Raw genomic sequence first — 17,694 nt, forward strand, 5'->3', positions numbered from 1 at the left:
CAGTAGCACCTATAAGACTAACCAACTTTATTGTAGCGTAAGCTTTCAAGAACCACAGCTCTCTTCGTCAGATGCATCATCAGATGCAATTGACAAATAGAGCTGTGGTTCTCATAAGCTGTTGATGCATATGAAGAAGAGAGCTGTGGTTCTCAAAAGCTGTTGATGCATCTGACAAAGAGAGCTTTGGTTCTTGAAAGCTTATGCTACAATAAAATTGGTTAGTCTTAAAGGTGCTACTGAAGTCTTTACTATTTTGCAACTACAGACTAATGCAGCTAACTCCTCTGGCTCAATGTACCATAAATGATTAAAGTATATATATTCAGGCGGGCGGGCTAATACCAACATTTGTGGGCTGCTTAACTTATACGGGTCCACTGTGCAACACAGACACCAATAAGGTCTTGTTAAAATACAAAGAGGGGAAGAGCATAAGACCTTGAGATGTCGAAGGTCATGGAGAGAGTAGCGTTGGTCATAGAGGGGGTCGATGTATGCACAATCAGGTTTTATGAACTACAAGGGGAAGAAGGGGTGGAAGATACTTTTAATTTTAATTGGGGCAAGATCCAAGACGAGGACGGATGGTGTTTGTTATTTCAGTAGCCGAGGAAGAGCCGCTAGAGATGGATGAAGAGGACTCGGGTCCAGTGGTTTGCCCCTGACCTGGGCTGCTCTCTTCTCCTCTCCCCGCCCGCCTTTCTTTCTCCTGCAGGGAAATCAGAAGTGGAGCAATGGTCAGACATGTACACAGTGACCAGCCAGATTTCCTTGACCGTCCGGCGGGAAGATGATGGGGTCCCCGTCGTCTGCGAGGTCGACCACCCCGCTGTCAAAGACTTGCAGACCAAGCGCTACCTAGATGTAATGTGTGAGTACCAGAGACCCCGTGGAGCTGCTTAAGTGAAAAGTCAGCAGTTAATTGTAAAACAGATGTAAAGAATGGGGCGTTTAAAGGCGTTTCCTGCCAGCTTTGCAACTGTTTTGGCATTTTATCCTACAGGCTTGAGCTTCTCCAGCTGAGCTCCGTCAAGAAATGTTGACTAAGCCCTGCGACGTTAATGTAGAAATGAACTGGTTCCTTTAACGTTTGTCGGTTGTTGGAAAAGAGTTGGTGCAATGAAACATCTAAAGCTTGCAGACTTCTCCCTTCATTACTGCACACAAATTCCTCTCTCCCTTTTATAGTTTATGGTTTAGTGTAGTTTGATCTGATTAAATCGCCAACCTGTGGTGCCGCAAACTGGAGAAGAGCGTGTGTGTTTTCACCCGTGACTCGTTCAGAATCTCCAAACGGGACACCGTAAGGCCTTTGAAAGTTCACTTCATCTTATCTGCTGTATTTATAGTCTGCCTTTCTCACTGAGACTCTCGAGTCAGAGTACACACCGTAAGTGGATGTGATCAGTAAGATGAGACGTTTAATCAGCAGTGTACTAGGCCTAGGATTACAGAAATCGGAAAGAAGCGTGGAGTATGAAACAGAATGCAGAAAAATTGTATTAAGATAAGCTGCGATCCAGGATGCCCCCACTTCAAATGTCTCCTTGCCCACAACCCCACAATGTGGCATTTGTGAAACCATTCTTCTTCTATTAAAACACATACAGGTTAGTCCTCAAACCCACTTGAGTGGGAGGACAGAGAGAGCTCCCCATTTCTGAACGGCATGTGCCTGTTTCTCTTTTAGATGTATAGCAGAAAGTAAACTGGCCCTCAGACCCTTCTCTGCAAGACGGGTGATGCTGTGGTTAAAGGACATACTGAATATGAAAGACAAGACCCGTTTTTTACAAGACACTTTCCTTGACAAACCACAGTGCTTGGCATTAAGCCAGACCTTTCAGATTCATACAAGAGAGTCCCAAGAGCTTGTTGCACAGAAATGATATCCAGCCATTGTAGCATTTTGAACGGCCCAGATCCAGAGTGGAAGTGGTTGGCCTCTGGACGGGTGTAAGTGTGATAGGATCCAGCCAATGCAACAGCACTTCCGTGTGAAGCTAGGAGAAGGAACGGTGTCAGGTGTCTCCCAGGCCTCTGACAATTTGTCAAGGAGTAGACAGGAGTCAGAAACGTCTTCCGTATATGCAGCTCAACCATAACATTACACAAGTAAGGCCCCGTCTTAATTTATTTCTTCTACTTCATTATGTTGTTCCATTCTGCTTACAATTTTCATATCGCTGAAAGTATTGGGGAAGTAATGTCCCTATAATGGGAAAACAAAAAACATCCGATACTACCCAAATTGGCAGATTGTAGCTGTCTTGACACAGTGCTAATGTGTAATTCATTTATGCAAACTTAATGTCCATTAACATTTCTTGTAGAGCTCCATTAGCTTTAATAATACATTAGCACCTTTGTTAGGTCTGATCAAAAAAGCTTAACCACATGCGTATGCAGACAGATGAAAAAGAAAGATCAATGTGGAAGTAATCTCGGAGTGGCGTGAAATCTTGCACGGCTGCCGACTTATTTATAAGGGAGAATGGGCAGTTTCCCTTCTGGGCACCAAAGTAGGCGGCCGCACCCCGTGGGCCCCGTTAGTGTGAGAGGAGGGCACGTCTGTCCCGTAAGGCAGGTCACAACCCACAGGGAACTTGTTTGCGCAGTCTCAACTGCAACAATCAGAGCTGCCGTGAGTTTCAAGGAGGGCTGTGCAGGTGAATGCCCCTTGGCTTGTCCTCTTCCCTTAGTCATGGGGGAGGGGGCTGCACCATGTGTTCACAGCCAAGTAATATTAATAGGGAAATGAATCAATTTCGTTATCATTTGTGCATTGCCGAAAAAGAGTTGGTGTGATGAAATGTCAAAGGCTTGCAGACTGCCTCCTCCGTCGTGGACAAGGCAATTTGAGAGCCGAGTAGCGATCTTTCTTCCTGTGGTGTAGCTACACTGAATCAGTGCCCCCCCCCCTCCTCTGGCAGTCACGGCACAAGAAACCGCAAAGGAAAACGAAGTCCACTTCTCTGCTCCCCGATGTCCAGATTATAGCTGCTTTTGATTCCAAGCCAGCCTTTTAGAGAAATGACACTTGTGAAATCAGGCGTAATTGTCGCCACACTCTCTAGATAGTTCCTTGGACCCTGGAACTTGCAATCAGAGCAAAGTAGCCTTCCCAGTTACCACTTCTCATGGACCCGCTGATGACTGTGTCACTGCTAGGCATATTGCAAGCAGAGGAGCAATTAGTTTTGAGGTCCTCGCACTTATGCAAAGGGTGTAGTCCCAAATTTACCCCCATGGGCAGTGGAGGCCGAGGAAGCAGCACTCGAGAAATGGAGCAATAAAGAATACACACATCCTCTGGTGCTAGGTGGCTCATGCTCAGCCTGGCCCTTCCCTTTTCCAGTGCCTTCCTCCCATCACAAGAGTGGTGCCAATGAATGCGCAGTCACAGTGAGCGATTTTCGCACTTTGATACACTTAGTACGAAATGGAATTCAGCAGGAAGTGCCTTGTAATAAAAGAGAAGGTATTAGCAGCCAAAATTCAAATTATCTATGGAGCTTCTTTAAGGCTGCACACTAATTATTGTTTGCTCAGATTCCTGAATGTGCAGGGAAATTTGTGGAATAGCAGGGGAATAAGAGCTAAATGGGGAAGGAGCCTTTCTCCGCTACTAACGTGGCAGATTTAGACAGCCTCGCTTTTTGCAATGATTCGTTGGCCATTACTGTATAATGGGCCCCATCAAGGCTGTGGAAGGCGCCATGTTTTCAGCAAAGCTTGGAAGACTGAATCCTAAGTTTGGAAGCAGCAGTGAACGGGATTGCAGCAAGACCTTATAGCCTAGGAAGACTGTAGCCTCTTCCCTCAAGCGCTTTCAGTTGGAAGTTAGTTGAGCCTTGTAAGGGATAGACTTCGGTGGCCTCTCCTGGGTCACAGAAGGTTGGTCCTGTCCTGTTGCTCCAGGTGCCTTCTTGACTGTCTGCTGTTGGATGTGCTGATGCGAGCATTCTTTGTGTCTCTTCGCATTGGCCTCCTTTGGATCCTGCAGCCACAGAAGGCTAGTCAGGCAGGAGATGGCTGCGCTTGCCACGTTCCTCCATCACATCAGTTCCTTTCTGCGTTCCTGTTTTGTGGTGCAAGAGAAATTTAACAAGAACATCTGTGGTGGGTCAGTCCATCCAGTCCAGCCTCCTTTCTCATACATTGGCCAGCCAGACACTCGCAGAAGGTATGCAAGAAGGTGTCACCACCACCACCACCACCACCCCGCACAAGTATTGAGAAGGTTGCTGCCTTTAAATATGGAGGCTTCGTGGAGGTTCGATTAAGTCATCATGACTAGTAAGGAAGTGGCCAATGATCAGTCATGGAGCATCTGCCTTGGATGCAGAAAATCTCAGGTTAAATCTCTGTCAACTCCAGAAGATCAGATGGCCATGAAAGACCTCTTCTGGAGACCTTCAAGAGGTTCTGCTGGCCAAACATGACAATCCTGCCTTGGTAGGTCAAAGGTCTGACCCGACACAAGGCAGCGTCCTGTGTTCAGTAGCCAACCATGGACTCATCTTCCATGAATGTGTATAATCCCCTTTTAAAGCCAACTGAACCAGATTACATCTCAGATTAACTCCCAAATCCTACACTTGGGAAATCTGCCTGTGGTCAAACAAATCTGGCTGTTGGGAGGGGGAGGAAGAAAGGAAGCTCTCGAATGAATAAGCTCCTTTGATTAGAGTTCTCCTTCCATGCTAACACCCAGGGCTTTTTTCCAGCGGGAACGCGGGGGAACAGAGTTCTGGAACCTCTTGAAAATGGTCACATGGCTGGTGGCCCCACCCCCTGATCTCCAGACAGAGGGGAGTTGAGATTGCAATCTCAACTCCCCTCTGCCTGGAGATCAGGGGGCGGGGCCACCAGCCATGTGACCCTTTTCTCTGAGGGCAACCCACTGAGTTCCACCACCTCTTTCCCCAGAAAAAAAGCCTTGCTAACACCTACGGGCGGGATGGGTTCATTGACTTCGCAAGTCCGTAGAAGAGGCACCAGTTCCTATGGGGATCAGTAAGGGGAGTCAGGATTGGAATTGGCACAGTAAAGCCTCCTGTACTGAGAGGACTTAACTTGGTGCCTGACAGAGCCCCGTGAATATGCTAATCACAATGTTTGCGAGGAGAGATTTTGTCCACATGCCTGCTGCAGCTATTGTTCTCGGCCTGTCAGTAATTCCATTAGAAGTAGACCTCCTGCCGCACACATCCACTTTGTTGGAAATCAGCATGCAGGATCTCCGGCTAACAAGTTTGACCTATTTAACGAAGGTTTCACGAACATTTCATTTGAACTTACCTTTTTGTGCCGTAACTAAAATGAAATTATGGATTTGGGCTTTTTTTTCGCTTTCTTTTTTGTATTAAGTTCACTGTGACAACTTTTAAGAATTTGTCAAGTAGCTTATTGGTGGCGCTGCTGAACCCTATTGAATAGGAGCATTGGCCATCAAGCAAAACCCAAGTCTGTTAAAGTTGGCCCGTCCCGAAAGACTGCCAGTGTGCAGCGGTGACTGCCTTTCCAAGGCCTCTGATGTGACCGTTCTTCTGCATGGTCTAGAGTTCAGGCTATAAGAATGGGTACGCTAGCTGGTTTGTTTTTTTGCATGGCCCGTAATAACTCAGCTTTTGTGACACGGACTGTGCCTAACCATAATGTTGCAATCAACTATGCCATGCAAGGAAACTCACGGGCTGCACAAATAGGCCAATGTCTCATCTTAATCCAGTTCTACTAACTGGTTCATTCAGAAAGATGCAGCTGTGATCTTTTTCTACTGTGAGCAGCTTCAGATGATGGGGAAGGGCTGACGAAAAGGCCTGAAACCTGCCATGATCGTCAGTTTCCCAGACAAGTTCCATAAGAATATATAGGAATGACCTTGGACCTCATACCGGAGTCCTTCCTGGTTGGGCCCGTTCTGCTGTTTGTTCTTGGTATTGTTTACAGTCCCTGTAGGTGCCAAGTTGAGCTCCTAAATGGGAACACTTTGGCAAAGGTGTCCTCTGGAGTGATGGGGGGGGGGCAGTGTTACTAACCCCTCCCCCCACCAAAGTTGTGCAAAATGGCCTCTGTCCACAAACATCCTTTAACAGGAGAGTATCTCCGTAATATTTTTCAGAAGCAAGATTGGAGTTGTCTGCTTCGTACACATAGTAGCCGTGGTGTTTCTTCACTTGAATGGCTGTCACCAGCCTCTTTGGTTCTTCATGGAACTGGGTCAGAACAGCACATGGTGTGGCCGCACACTCTCCCCCGTGACGGCCCATCCTCTGTACATGAACATCTTCCCTCCCTGGTTGAGCCAGGAGGCTGTGTGTAAATATCATTTTAAAAAGGAAATGGAGCATCAAAATACATTAAGACATCATTAAGGGCCTGAGCTAAACAAGGGAGGGAGGGGAAAAGCCAGCCCTGAACATTGCAAGTTAAAAATGCACAATGTGTCTTGATAGTGCTCTTCTCCTGCTTCTGTCTTTTGTTGCATATGGTTTGTGAGGAAGAGAAGCAAAGCGGCATCTTCAAGCCACAGGAGAAGTAATGTAAAGTTGAGTTATAATTAACGGAACACAGATATTTATAATGTCTACATGCATGTTTATAAAAATATAAGCCCAGGGAAAGTGCTGTAACCTCTGTTTGTTGTTTATACCAAGAGAATTCCCCGTGCCCAATTATGTTTAACGAAAAGAAAAAGAAAAGCTCAACCATATGCGAGTGCCTCGTGCTTTAATAATCTGCATGTTTCTTGTGAGTGCAAATATTAATTGCAATAGTATGCAGTGAAGTGATTAACATCAATATAATTTATCATCTGGAGATTTCTGAACATAAATAAATGAGTTGTTTTGTTCAGCGAGGGGTTGACCCTTTCAGAATATGTGATTTAAAGGGGTTTTATGTTATTATTCCTATTATTGGAAATATGAAAGGCGCCACGATCAGCCGAGTGTTCAGTTATTTGATTTTCTGGAGCATTAGCCGCTCTTGTTTGTGACATTTCCCAGTTGGGTGCTCGTTTGCGAGCTCATTAATAAGGCTTTCTCCAAGGAATGTTGCTGCAGATGAAGAACGGTAGAGTGGAGCCCGGTCCTGCGAGCTTAACTCCCAGCCACAGCAAGCAGGCAGTTAAATGGTTTAAAATGGAAAATAATTGCACCCCGAGCCTGAGCCCAGAGGCCCCTGCTCTTCATTGCCCGTCAAAAGCCAAGCTTTGAGCTTAGGAATAAAAATGAAGCCAAATATTTTGGCACTCTGATTTGGAGGCCCAGGTCGCAATGGGCTGCTTTATAGAGCCCTCTCTTTCCTTCCTTTTTTGCCTTGCCAAACTCTCGTGGTCTGTGTAATTGGCAGGAAAGGCTGTATGATTTGCAGGCCCTAGCCAGCTGCGTTAACGAGAGGTTTCTCCAGAAAGCGAGGGAAATGTACACCGAACACGACTCAGACCCGGGCTGGGCTTTATTTTCTCCCTTGAGAACGTATCTTTGTGTGCGAGAGAGAATGAGGGAAACGGTACAATGGCCCTGTGATGCTTTTTATAACATTTTAGGTTTCTTTTTTTCCTTCGCTGAATAGTAACAACAAAGTTCAGCCTTTGATTTCTCTCTTCCTCCCTGGTCTTCGTTATGAGGGGACCCGAAAACAGAGCTGGCCGGCACACTCGGCTGTCTTAAGGCTGTCGCAGAGTGTCACCCAGCAGGCATTCCTCGGGACGTTGCCAAAGATGCTGGGACAAGGCTGTTGGATCCGTGATGCCCTCTGTGCCCCAGTGGCCGGGCGTCTTGCTTCAGTGGCTGAGCAATCCCTTCCTCGGAAGTGCAGCCCGGAATAAGGAGGACTCCTTGGCCATAATCTCCCATCAGTCCTTGCCTCTTAAACTTTGGCTTAAAAGTGGGGTTTAATTATTTTTTTTTAAATTGTCCCCTGCTTTTCTGTAAAATAAAACTCTTTAGGGTAGGCAGCAGGTAACGGCCAAAAACAGCCTGCAGACTTTTCCAGTCTGAAATCTGGACTGACCAGTTAACGTACTAGAAGGCCTTAAGAGATGCATTTGTTTCATGGCTTGCAGCCACAGACTCCCAGGTTAATGGCGGAGGAGACGGGCATCTCTGTGAGCCAAGAAGGGCCCATCATTGCAAGCAGAGCAGCAGGAAACTTCTGCTTCAGAGAGGATAGCCTGCCAGGCAGGAGGAGTCGCCGCCGCAAAGCTCTTGCTCCAAGCCTGCATGAAACAACTCTTTCTGCTCGGGAGAACGAGGCATGAGAGGGGCAACATCCAGGGGCAAGCCTTTGAGACCCCATCCACAGAAATCTTGGTGCAGTTAGTGTTCATAGAAATCAGCGAGGCTTCAGCAAACAGGCCAGTCCCACTGGGGTTTCAGTGGACCTGCCTGGATGGTGCCACTTCGCAGTGCTGCAAGACTGATAAACTCTGCTATTTCAGGAAAGGAGGCAGGCGACCTGTTCATAAGCAAGAAGAGCTCATTAGCGAAAGGAACGTCCTTGATGGAGTTTCTAGAGCAGCCAGGGCTGCTTTGCCCTGCTGCCCCAGGAGGCACCAGCTCTCATCATGGGCACCTGCTGGTTGAGCTGGCGGGGGGGGGGATGAGAGAGAGAGCAGCAGGGCTGGGTATCCAAAGGATGTCTGTGAGTGTGCATGAGAGAGAGGCCCTGTTTTCTAGCCAGAGGCGGCCCTTGAGACGGCCGACCACCAAAGGGATAGAAGACAGAGGTGTGACCTTCCTCCTCCATAGTCCCCCTTTAACTTCATCTCCTTTTCTTGCTCCCATCTCCCGCTTCTTCCTTGTGACATCCATTCTGTTTCTACCGCTGCAAATGCTGGCTTTCTCTCCTGCCAGGCAGTCTGACTTCTCCCAATGGGTTTCTCCTCATACTCTCCCTTTCGGTCATTAATTCTTTGCTCCATCCGTTGTCGCTTCCTTTCAGCCCCTCCAAATTTAGTGCCTTGAGCTCTCCCCTTTGCGTCTGTTTGCCACTAATACTTGCCTGTCTTTGCTTTCTGTACGTCGTTCTCAACCTCGCCTGCCTTCTCCCCCACCCTTTTCCCTCTTGGCTGATCTATGCTTTTCTCTTCAGGGCTTAATCTTGATTTTTACTCCTCTTTCTTTCAGCAGATTGCCCCGGCTCTTTGCTGTTTGTTTTTTAATCCTTTCCTGATTTATGGCAATTGTCCTTTGGATTTGAAATCTGCTTTAATTTCTCAGTATTTTAAAACTTGCTTTTGACTCTTTGCTGGCTAACTCTTTTCCAGTTTCCATATTGCTTAGATTGTTTTCTGTCAGTGCTTGGATTTTTTTCTCTAGGTCTTTTTATGCCTTACTGATCAGGTTTCCATGCTTACTGTTCAAGAGAAGGTGCTTTCTGTTCCTTAACTAATTTCTCCCCCTCATCTTCTAGTCTTTTGCTTCTTGACGTTTCATTTATTTTCAGTACGGCAGATGAGTTTCTTCACTGTATGACCTCAGTTTTTACACAGTTAGTGTGCCACAATTTTGTCTAACTGTATTTATGCTTTATTAATTTTTTTTTCACTTTTAACTTTCCTCAAGTCGGAGTCCCCAAGGGCTCTAGGTTAGGGCTTTTGCTTTTCTTCACCTTTTATTTCCTCCTTTAGGTTCTCCTATTCAATCTGGCAATATTCTTTATTCCCCCTTTCCAATCTAACTTTTTTTTCCCCTTTCACCTTGCAACTTCATACTGGCTCGGTGTCCTGTGAAGCTAGCTTTTCCAGTGAATATTTATTTTTCACCTTGAATGATCTCTTCCTGTTTTTCTTCTTTGTTGATGATGTTCCTGTTCTTTTTCCTCAAGCAAACAATCTTTCTGTTCTTTCTTTTTCTTCCCCCAGTTTCCTCATTGGCTAATCTTGTCCTCTGTGGATCTCAAATACTGCCCAAATTTGATTAGTCTTTCTGTTGATAACTGCTCGTGCATTGCTTCATTTTTTAAAAAAAATGCGTTATTGAGATGTTCTTTTCCCCACCTTAAGCCTCTTGTTTCTGTCATGCATATATCCTGTTAAAACAAATTCCTGTTTTAGCTGATCTCTCTCCTTTGTGGTCTCTGCATTCTTCTGATTCTTTGTTCTTTGCTTGTCTCCTTGATGCTTTTCCTCTTTAACAGGGACGCGCGCTTCTTTCAGCTTCCTTCTGCTGTCGGTGTATATTGCAGTCTCCTCCTTGGTCTGTTCTTCACCCTAAATTCGAACACAGGGTCACAGAGCAGGGCCTGTCCAGGCATTCCTGGGTCTTGTGCAGTGCCTTGTGTGTTGGTGCATCACAAATATTTTCCCTTGCCACTGCTCTTCCCAGTACACGTATCTTATGAATGTGCACAAGTAACAGCATTGACGCTTCGTGGTGGCAGTCCAGTTGAAGTGGGAAGTGTCTCGTGAAATTCTAATACAGGTTAGATGGATCTGAGATGTAGGGAGCGGAAACCTTCCATCTAATATTCTGTCCCGGAGTTCATGCAAAGGCGGGAGACCTGCTGTTGCCTCCCAGTGGTGGAGAATTAAGTACTGTTAAGTTGAAACCGATGTATGGCGACCTCAGGAAATTCCACATCACAGGCTTTTGGAAGCAAGAGATGAGCAGAGATGGTCGGTTGCTGCTAGATGACCCTGGAGGACCCCCCCCCCAACCCCATGATTCTCTGGTTTGCATTGCCTTCCTCTGCATAGCAGCCCTTGGTGGCCTCCCATCCAAGTGTTGACTGATGGAGACTCCATACATGGGGCTTTCCAGGCAAGAGATAAGCGGAGGTGATTTGCCCTTGATTTCCACTGCATGGCAGCCCCAGAGTCTTCCTTGGTGATGCTCCCATCCAAGAGTGGACCTCCAGAACGGCTGTAAGTCGGGCTGTTAGGAGGGGCCGAGGTATCAGCATTTTTAATAAAGAGTTTTTAATCAGATCCTGTGTGGGTTCCATATTGGTTGCGGCTGCTTACAATTCTCAGTGTGAATAAACTTTGGTTAATGAAAGTTCTCTTTGAGGTTTCCTTACCAGTGGAGTTATAACACATTATTTAGTTCCCATTCATTTCCAGAACAAATTCCCAATGGGTTAGAAATTTAGAAAACATAGAGCTGGAAGGGACACCAAGGATCATTTAGTCTAACCCCCTGCACAATGCAGGAAAGTCACAGCTACCTCCCCCAGTGACCGCTGCTCTATTTCCAGAGGAAGGCAAAACCCCTCCAAAATAGTAGAGTCCAGTAGCACGTTTAAGACTAACCAACATTATTGTAGCGTAAGCTTTCGAGAACCACAGCTCTCTTCATCACATGCATCTGACGAAGAGAGCTGTGGCTCTCGAAAGCTTATGCTACAATAAAGTTGCATCTGACGAAGAGAGCTATTGTTCTCAAAAGCTTATGCTACAATAAAGTTGTACCTGATGAAGAGAGCTGTGGTTCTCGAAAGCTTATGCTACAATAAAGTTGCATCTGACGAAGAGAGCTGTGGTTCTCGAAAGCTTAAGCTACAATAAAGTTGCATCTGATGAAGAGAGCTGTTGTTCTCAAAAGCTTATCCTGTAATAAAGTTGGTTATTCTTAAAGGTGCTACTGGACTCTACTATTTTGCAACTGCAGACTAACACGGCTATCTCCTCTGGAAAAAAACCTGCAGGATCCTTGGCCAGTCTGGGCTGGAGGGAAATTCCTTCCTGACGCCAAAGTGGAGATTGGCAATCAGCGTTACCCTGGGCATATAAAAAAGGGCCCCTGCTCATCCCTTCCTGTCCTCTCTCTCTCTCCTGATCTGTCTAAATTCATATTGGGTCACATCTCTGCTGCCCCTAACTTCAGTGAAAATGTTCCACGACTGAAAGCCGCACTGTCAGTGGCTCCTAAATTTGTAGCTTTCAGGCTCGATTAGGAAGTGATTTTTGCGTCTGTCTTGCCTCAGAAAAATTCCCAATACATCACTCCGTGTTGCCTTCCTGCTCATCTTGTATCTTAGAATGGGAAGCAATGTAAACTACTGCAGCAAAAACATTACAAACTGATGATGTCATCTTGGGTTTGTAGTAGCTTTTAAAAAGAGGTGCCTTGTTCAGGAACATGGACACAGTGTTGGATAGAAGGGGAAATGGCTATGCAGCACTTTCCCTAGCTGTTTTTAGCTGCTGGTGTTTGGGTGAGATTGCTGGCTGGCACCTGTGGCTGTCAAAGGCGACAACCTTTGTCATTGTGAGATTCTGCTTTTGTGCCTACAGGGTCTTTTCAGAGGCTTTCTGAGCTCCCTTCCCGAGTTAATCCCTCCACGTGTTTGTGTTTGGGGATTTGCAAGATTCGTCTGCTCTGGCAGAAGCTCGCCTTGTCTAAACAGAAGCCGTGATCTGGGATTTCTTCCCTTTATGCTTTTCTCACGCACGCTCACCCGTCAGACCCCAGTTTATTAATATGCTGCGGCACAAAGAATGTCTACCCTGTACTTGATAAAATGTATTAATTCTGAGTAGCTGAAAAGTGCTGTTTCACCTCCGCACGAAGGCAAACGTGTTTCCTTTTACTCGAGTGAGTTCAGAGCAAAACTTCCATTGAACAAGATTTCATTTTGCCAGGCGTGGTGGGGGGGCTGCCCTTGGCATATGAATTCTGTGCGAATTCCACACCTGTATGTTAGGGTTTGGAGCCGATTAATTTGGGAAATTGCCAGAATTATAGGGCTGTAATGGGGGCAGGGAGGGGTGAACAGGAGCCAGAAGCCATATCAATGCTAAGCTTCCCTTTCCGGGTGAGTTTGGAAAGTCTGTTTTGCTTGGTATGTGTTTAAACACGCCAGTGTTTGTTTTATCGCTATATGATAAAATACTTGTTTTCTATGTTTGCACAGATAAGCCTCAGATACGGGTGTCACAGCTTTTACCAGCATCTGGACTAACAAGGGAAGGGGATCTACTTGACCTTCTCTGCCAAGTTGAAGGGAAGCCAGAGTAAGTTGAGGGCCCAAATCAGTCCAATGCAAGTACTTTCCAGGAACTAGAAATGGGAAATCGAAAAGTGCAAGAGTCCAGTAGCACCTAGAAGACTAACAGAATTAATGGTAGGGTGTGCACTTCCGTGAGCCACAGCTCACTTCTTCAGATACCTGAAAAATCTGACGAAGTATCTGAAGAAGTGAGCTGTGACTCAGGAAGGCTCATACCCTACCACACATGTTGCTACTGGACTCTTGCTCTTTTCTACTGCTACAGACAGACTCACACGGCGACCCGTCTTGAGCTGTCTCTTTGGAAATGGGAAGGGGTCTTCACTCACATGCTGGAAGAGGATGCATTTCATTATCCAGGGGGTTGCAGTCCAGCTGGTCCCTGAACGTCGCGGCTGCTGTCTTTGCATAGGGGCAAGCTGCTGCTCTTCCATTCTGGTCTTTCCAGTCCTCCTGTGCAGCCATAAAAACATCTTGTGGCATTCTTGGCCCCATTCCTCCAGTGAGGGGATCCATGTGCAGCTCTCTGAACGGTAGGAAAGGAACACGGGTGCAGAAACACTGAGCAGCCAGAGGGAATTTGACATGAGAGTGGAATGCAAGGAAATCTCTAACGTAAGGAGGCCGTGGCTGTGAAATGCTTTCTCTTTTAAAAGCACGAGGTTAGAGTTGCGAGGAGTTGTCAGTCCCCCCTAGTGCAGTTTCCTTTTTCGATCCCTCCACTGGTATTGCTAAGGGGTTTTCTCTTAGGGCAGCTGCCTGCTCTCTCCTGAGTTCCCTGAAGCGGTGCTTGAGCCAGGAGTTCAGGAGGCATCCTTCGTGTCTGGCCAGCAAGTGTCCACGCTGTGGAGGCTTTGAGAGCAGCATCGACTTCACAGGCTTCTGAAACTTTTGTGCTGGGCATCTTTCCCCGCTGAACGTGGCCTGGATTGAAATCTCCCTTTTAAAAGCCTTCTATTCCATGCCTGCCTTGTCCGGATTCTCCTTCTGCTCTGCACGGCCTGCCTTTTTCTCCCCTGGGCATCTGTGCCGTACTTTGGCTGACTTGGTCTTCACCTGTCTGGTCCGTTGGAGAATGTCTCTTCTCTCCCCCCTCCCCACCCCATTGCCTTCTTCTCCACCAGCTTTCACTAGACATTCAGCTCTAAGAGCCCAGAAGGCTGCAGCACCAGTCCAGAGTACGGTGCATCCAGTTCCAGTCTCCCAACCTAACCCCGAAGGCTCAGGATAGAGAACAGAATAAAATACAGAGTTGCCCAGAGAAAGATCTGAAGATGCGCGACGCAGTGCTGCTCCCAAAGTGAGCTGGAATATTCTAAAACAAAAATGCAACCAGTCTTAAGGCTGCAATCCTGTGTGAATATCCTCAGGAATTTGGGGGGCCTTGCTTCTGAATAGCTTTGAAAGGCGGGGGTGGCATGCCGACTTCGAAGACCACTTGACTTCTAAAGGGGCTAGCCATGCTGCTCTGCTTTACCTCCTCAGGCCGACAGACACGACGTGGTTCAGAGTAGATGAGGAGATGCCTCCGCACGTTATCGTTTCGGGCTCAAACCTTCACATTAGCAGCCTCAACAAAAGCGACAACGGCACCTACCGCTGCGAGGCGTCGAACGAAGTGGGGAAGGCCTTTGTCGACTACATGCTTTATGTCTATGGTACGTAAGACAAACCCGCCCTTTCCCCAGGTGCGAGAACTCGCCGTTACTCTCAGGTCAGGGGGACATTTTGCACAGAGCCTGTGATGGTGTCCAAGCACTTCATGTGACAGGAATGGATTGTGCACGATTGCTTCTCTTTCTTTTCCTCACCTGATTCAAAGTCTCTTTTCTTCCCACGTCAAGTAGGTGGCTCCTTCTAGCACTGTCCTTTAGAGCTTGCTGAAAGAGCAGGAATTGGGGAGGGGGGGATGTAGCAGTCTGGCCTGAGGTGGGGGCATCAGCCACTAGGAAATTCCCTCTACATCCCAGCTAAGCCTGCAGGGTGTGCGGCCTTTCTTCTCCCCCAGGCCCTTTAGAGCGACCTGACGGCATATTTAACTACAGCCAAGTACATGAACTGGAAAAAAAGGGGCCTCATTCTGCCTAGTTTGGCATGTCAGAGCATTTCTAAAACATACCGCATTGTGTATCTTAAGTGCCGTCGAAGCTGCTGTTGGTTTTCTGGAGAAGTTTCGTCACCCCCCCCCCCCCCAGACAGCATGGCATAAATGGCAATAAACGCAGAGTGCTAGAACATAGTGGAAGATGTCTCCGGAGTTGCCTTGCTGAAAATGGCTTTCATCTGGGGGGAGGCCTGGGCGGGGGGGGGGGGTCCTGTGTGAGACACACACTCGGCCTTCTGTAGTCGCTGGTGCAAACCTAGTGGCCGGACGCATCCAAGCCACTCAGAGGGAAAGCCGCTTGTCGTCAGAGTGTTCCATTTTTCAAACCTGCCCGTTTGGGGAAGGCTCCCTCGAAGGATGGCACTCCCATTCCAGTTTGCTGCAAAGTCTTTAGGGGGTTAATATCCGTAGCTGGGTCTTTTAGAAGAAACAAATGGGGAATGGGTAAGTTGCCCCCAACCATGACTCTTCTCCTGCCTCCCCTCTCGCTCACTGCCCTGTGCAGCAGCTTACTGCTGTCCTGCGTTGGGTGATGGTTGCTTGAAGTAGCAGCCAGAACTGGACTTCTGCCATGCAGGGTCTTAGGACAGGCTGGTTTGACAGCAGCTTGTCCAACTCTGCAGTTGCGGAGCGCTATCTTGCCTGGGTTTTAGCAGCTGCCTTGTACCTCCGTGCAAGGAAGTACATGAAGACACATGAATCTGTCGCCTACTGACCCAGGCCCGCGGTCCAGGCAGTTTGGTCTCCTGTGACAAGGAGCTGCTCTCCGAGGCCTCAGGCGGGGGTCTTTCACATCACCTGCCACCTGATCCTTTTAAAGGGAGGTGCCATGGGTTGAACCTGGCTCCTTCTCCATGCCAGAAAGATTCTCTCCCTTGGAGTCGCAGTCCCTCCCCTTCAGCAGATGACTTACGTAGGGCCCAAAGTGCGAAGAACCAGATGGCCGTCTCTGCCGTGCCTCTCTTGCAAAGAGGCCTTGCCAAAGCTGCCTTTGGAGGCGCTGCTCAAGGGACGGCACCCCTTCTTCCTCATCTGCCCATCTGCATGAATTGCCTTCCTGCGTAGACAGACGGGAGGCCTCAAGAAAGACAGACCTTTGATAATGCAGATTAAAGATTCTCTTTGAAGCATCAGCATTGGGCTTGTAGGAAACACATTAGAAATCAGAAGATCCAAATGGCAGTGAGGGCCGAGAAGGAGGATCTTGGACTGCTGCCAAGAATATGCCCTCCCAAGCCCCGTGCCCTGTGAACCATACCGGGGTGGCGTGATTACCGTTCTCCCCAAGGCTGGTCCCAGGAAGGTATTTTTAAAAACCTCCCCACCCCCGCCCCACCCCGTGTGTCTGGCTTTCTCCTGTGCACACGTATGGAAGACCTTCCATTGAGACAATAACTTTAGGCTCCCAGTATATTTAGAACAAGGTAGGATTACCTTGACGTGAGTGAGTTAATGGGGAGTGAACGGGAACCCTGGAAATCGCAGCTGACATATTTGTTTATTTATTTAGAAAATGCACGGGTCACCTCTCCAGGGAAAATGCCTGAGTGGCTTACAAGCATGATAAAACCATAACACAGTGTAAGCATTGTTATGTATTAAGTCTTTAAAATCCAGCCATTAAAACCCCAATTAGAGCATAAAAACAGAATAAAACGTTTAGCATCCTAAAGCAATTCGCGTGAAACAGGCCTTGGGCCAGAAGCAGGCGATAAACCCCATTTTAAAAGATCAGCCCCTGAAAGAAAAGCCTGGATGGAAAGAAATGTTCTGCCCTGGTGTAGAGTCAGGGTCAGTGCTAGGCAAATCCCAAGGGTGAGGCTCCACATTTCTCCCCAGCAGCGGACCGCCCCCCCCCCAGCAGCTTACATCATTCTCCTGTCCTCCATTTACTTCCCAAAACAACAACCCTGTATGGTAGGTTAGGCTGAGAGGGTGTGGCTGGGCAAGGTCTTCCATGGCGGAGGGGGGATTCCAGCCCGGGGCTCTCAGACTGCCACCTTCGTGTCTCCAGGGAAGGGGGCAGCCCTCAATTTGCAGGCCCTCTCTTGACCTCAATCAGACGTCAGTTGTGGCAGTCCCTGGCCACAAGCTGGGCCGGAGGAGTTGTGTCTCTGCCCGAAAACTTGCATTTCTTCCGACAGTGCCTGCTTCTCCTGCCGCTAGGAACAGCCAGGCGCCTGGGACATAATCTGCAACAGCAGAGAGTATAGATGGGATAAGTGGGCCAAACGTGGCTCTCTCTGTATGCAGAGGATGCCTTCGTGTCAGCGGGAGAGTGGCGTAGGTTGGTCTGATGCACGGGGGAAGTGGCCCTGCACAAGCCCCGTTGAAATAAATAAGGCCCACCCAAGAGCGTGAATCTGGAGGAAGGAACCGCATTCCTCATAAAGCAGTGGGGGATTGCACCGCTGGAAGCGTCTTCCATGCTGCTGCTGGCAAGGCTGAACTCCTCCTTGCATGGCTTCTGCAACATACTGGACACCTTCAGGTATTCTGGCTGTCTTGGCAGCAGCCGCCAAATAGACTTTCCCGTGTTTGGAGGGAGACTGCCTCTTGGCTGCCAGACCCTTGTGGCAAATAGCAGGGAAGCCCGTCCCCCACCCGCTGTCATTGTGTACGTC

The 17,694-nt window shown here is 47.9% G+C and overlaps 1 protein-coding gene across 10 annotated transcripts in view; it reads left to right on the forward strand.

Moving 5' to 3' along the window:
• Positions 1-17,694, forward strand: part of CADM1 (cell adhesion molecule 1) — a 347,901-nt gene that overhangs the window by 286,930 nt on the left and 43,277 nt on the right. For all 10 annotated transcript variants that reach the window (XM_054997487.1, XM_054997490.1, XM_054997488.1 and 7 more), the window contains 3 exons: positions 719-874; positions 12,871-12,970; positions 14,452-14,624. In XM_054997487.1, coding sequence (XP_054853462.1) covers positions 719-874; positions 12,871-12,970; positions 14,452-14,624 — 429 coding nt within the window. The remainder of the gene's footprint in view (positions 1-718; positions 875-12,870; positions 12,971-14,451; positions 14,625-17,694) is intronic.

This window comes from Eublepharis macularius, chromosome 14 (genome assembly GCF_028583425.1).
Source record: "Eublepharis macularius isolate TG4126 chromosome 14, MPM_Emac_v1.0, whole genome shotgun sequence".
Classification (NCBI taxonomy): domain Eukaryota; kingdom Metazoa; phylum Chordata; class Lepidosauria; order Squamata; family Eublepharidae; genus Eublepharis; species Eublepharis macularius.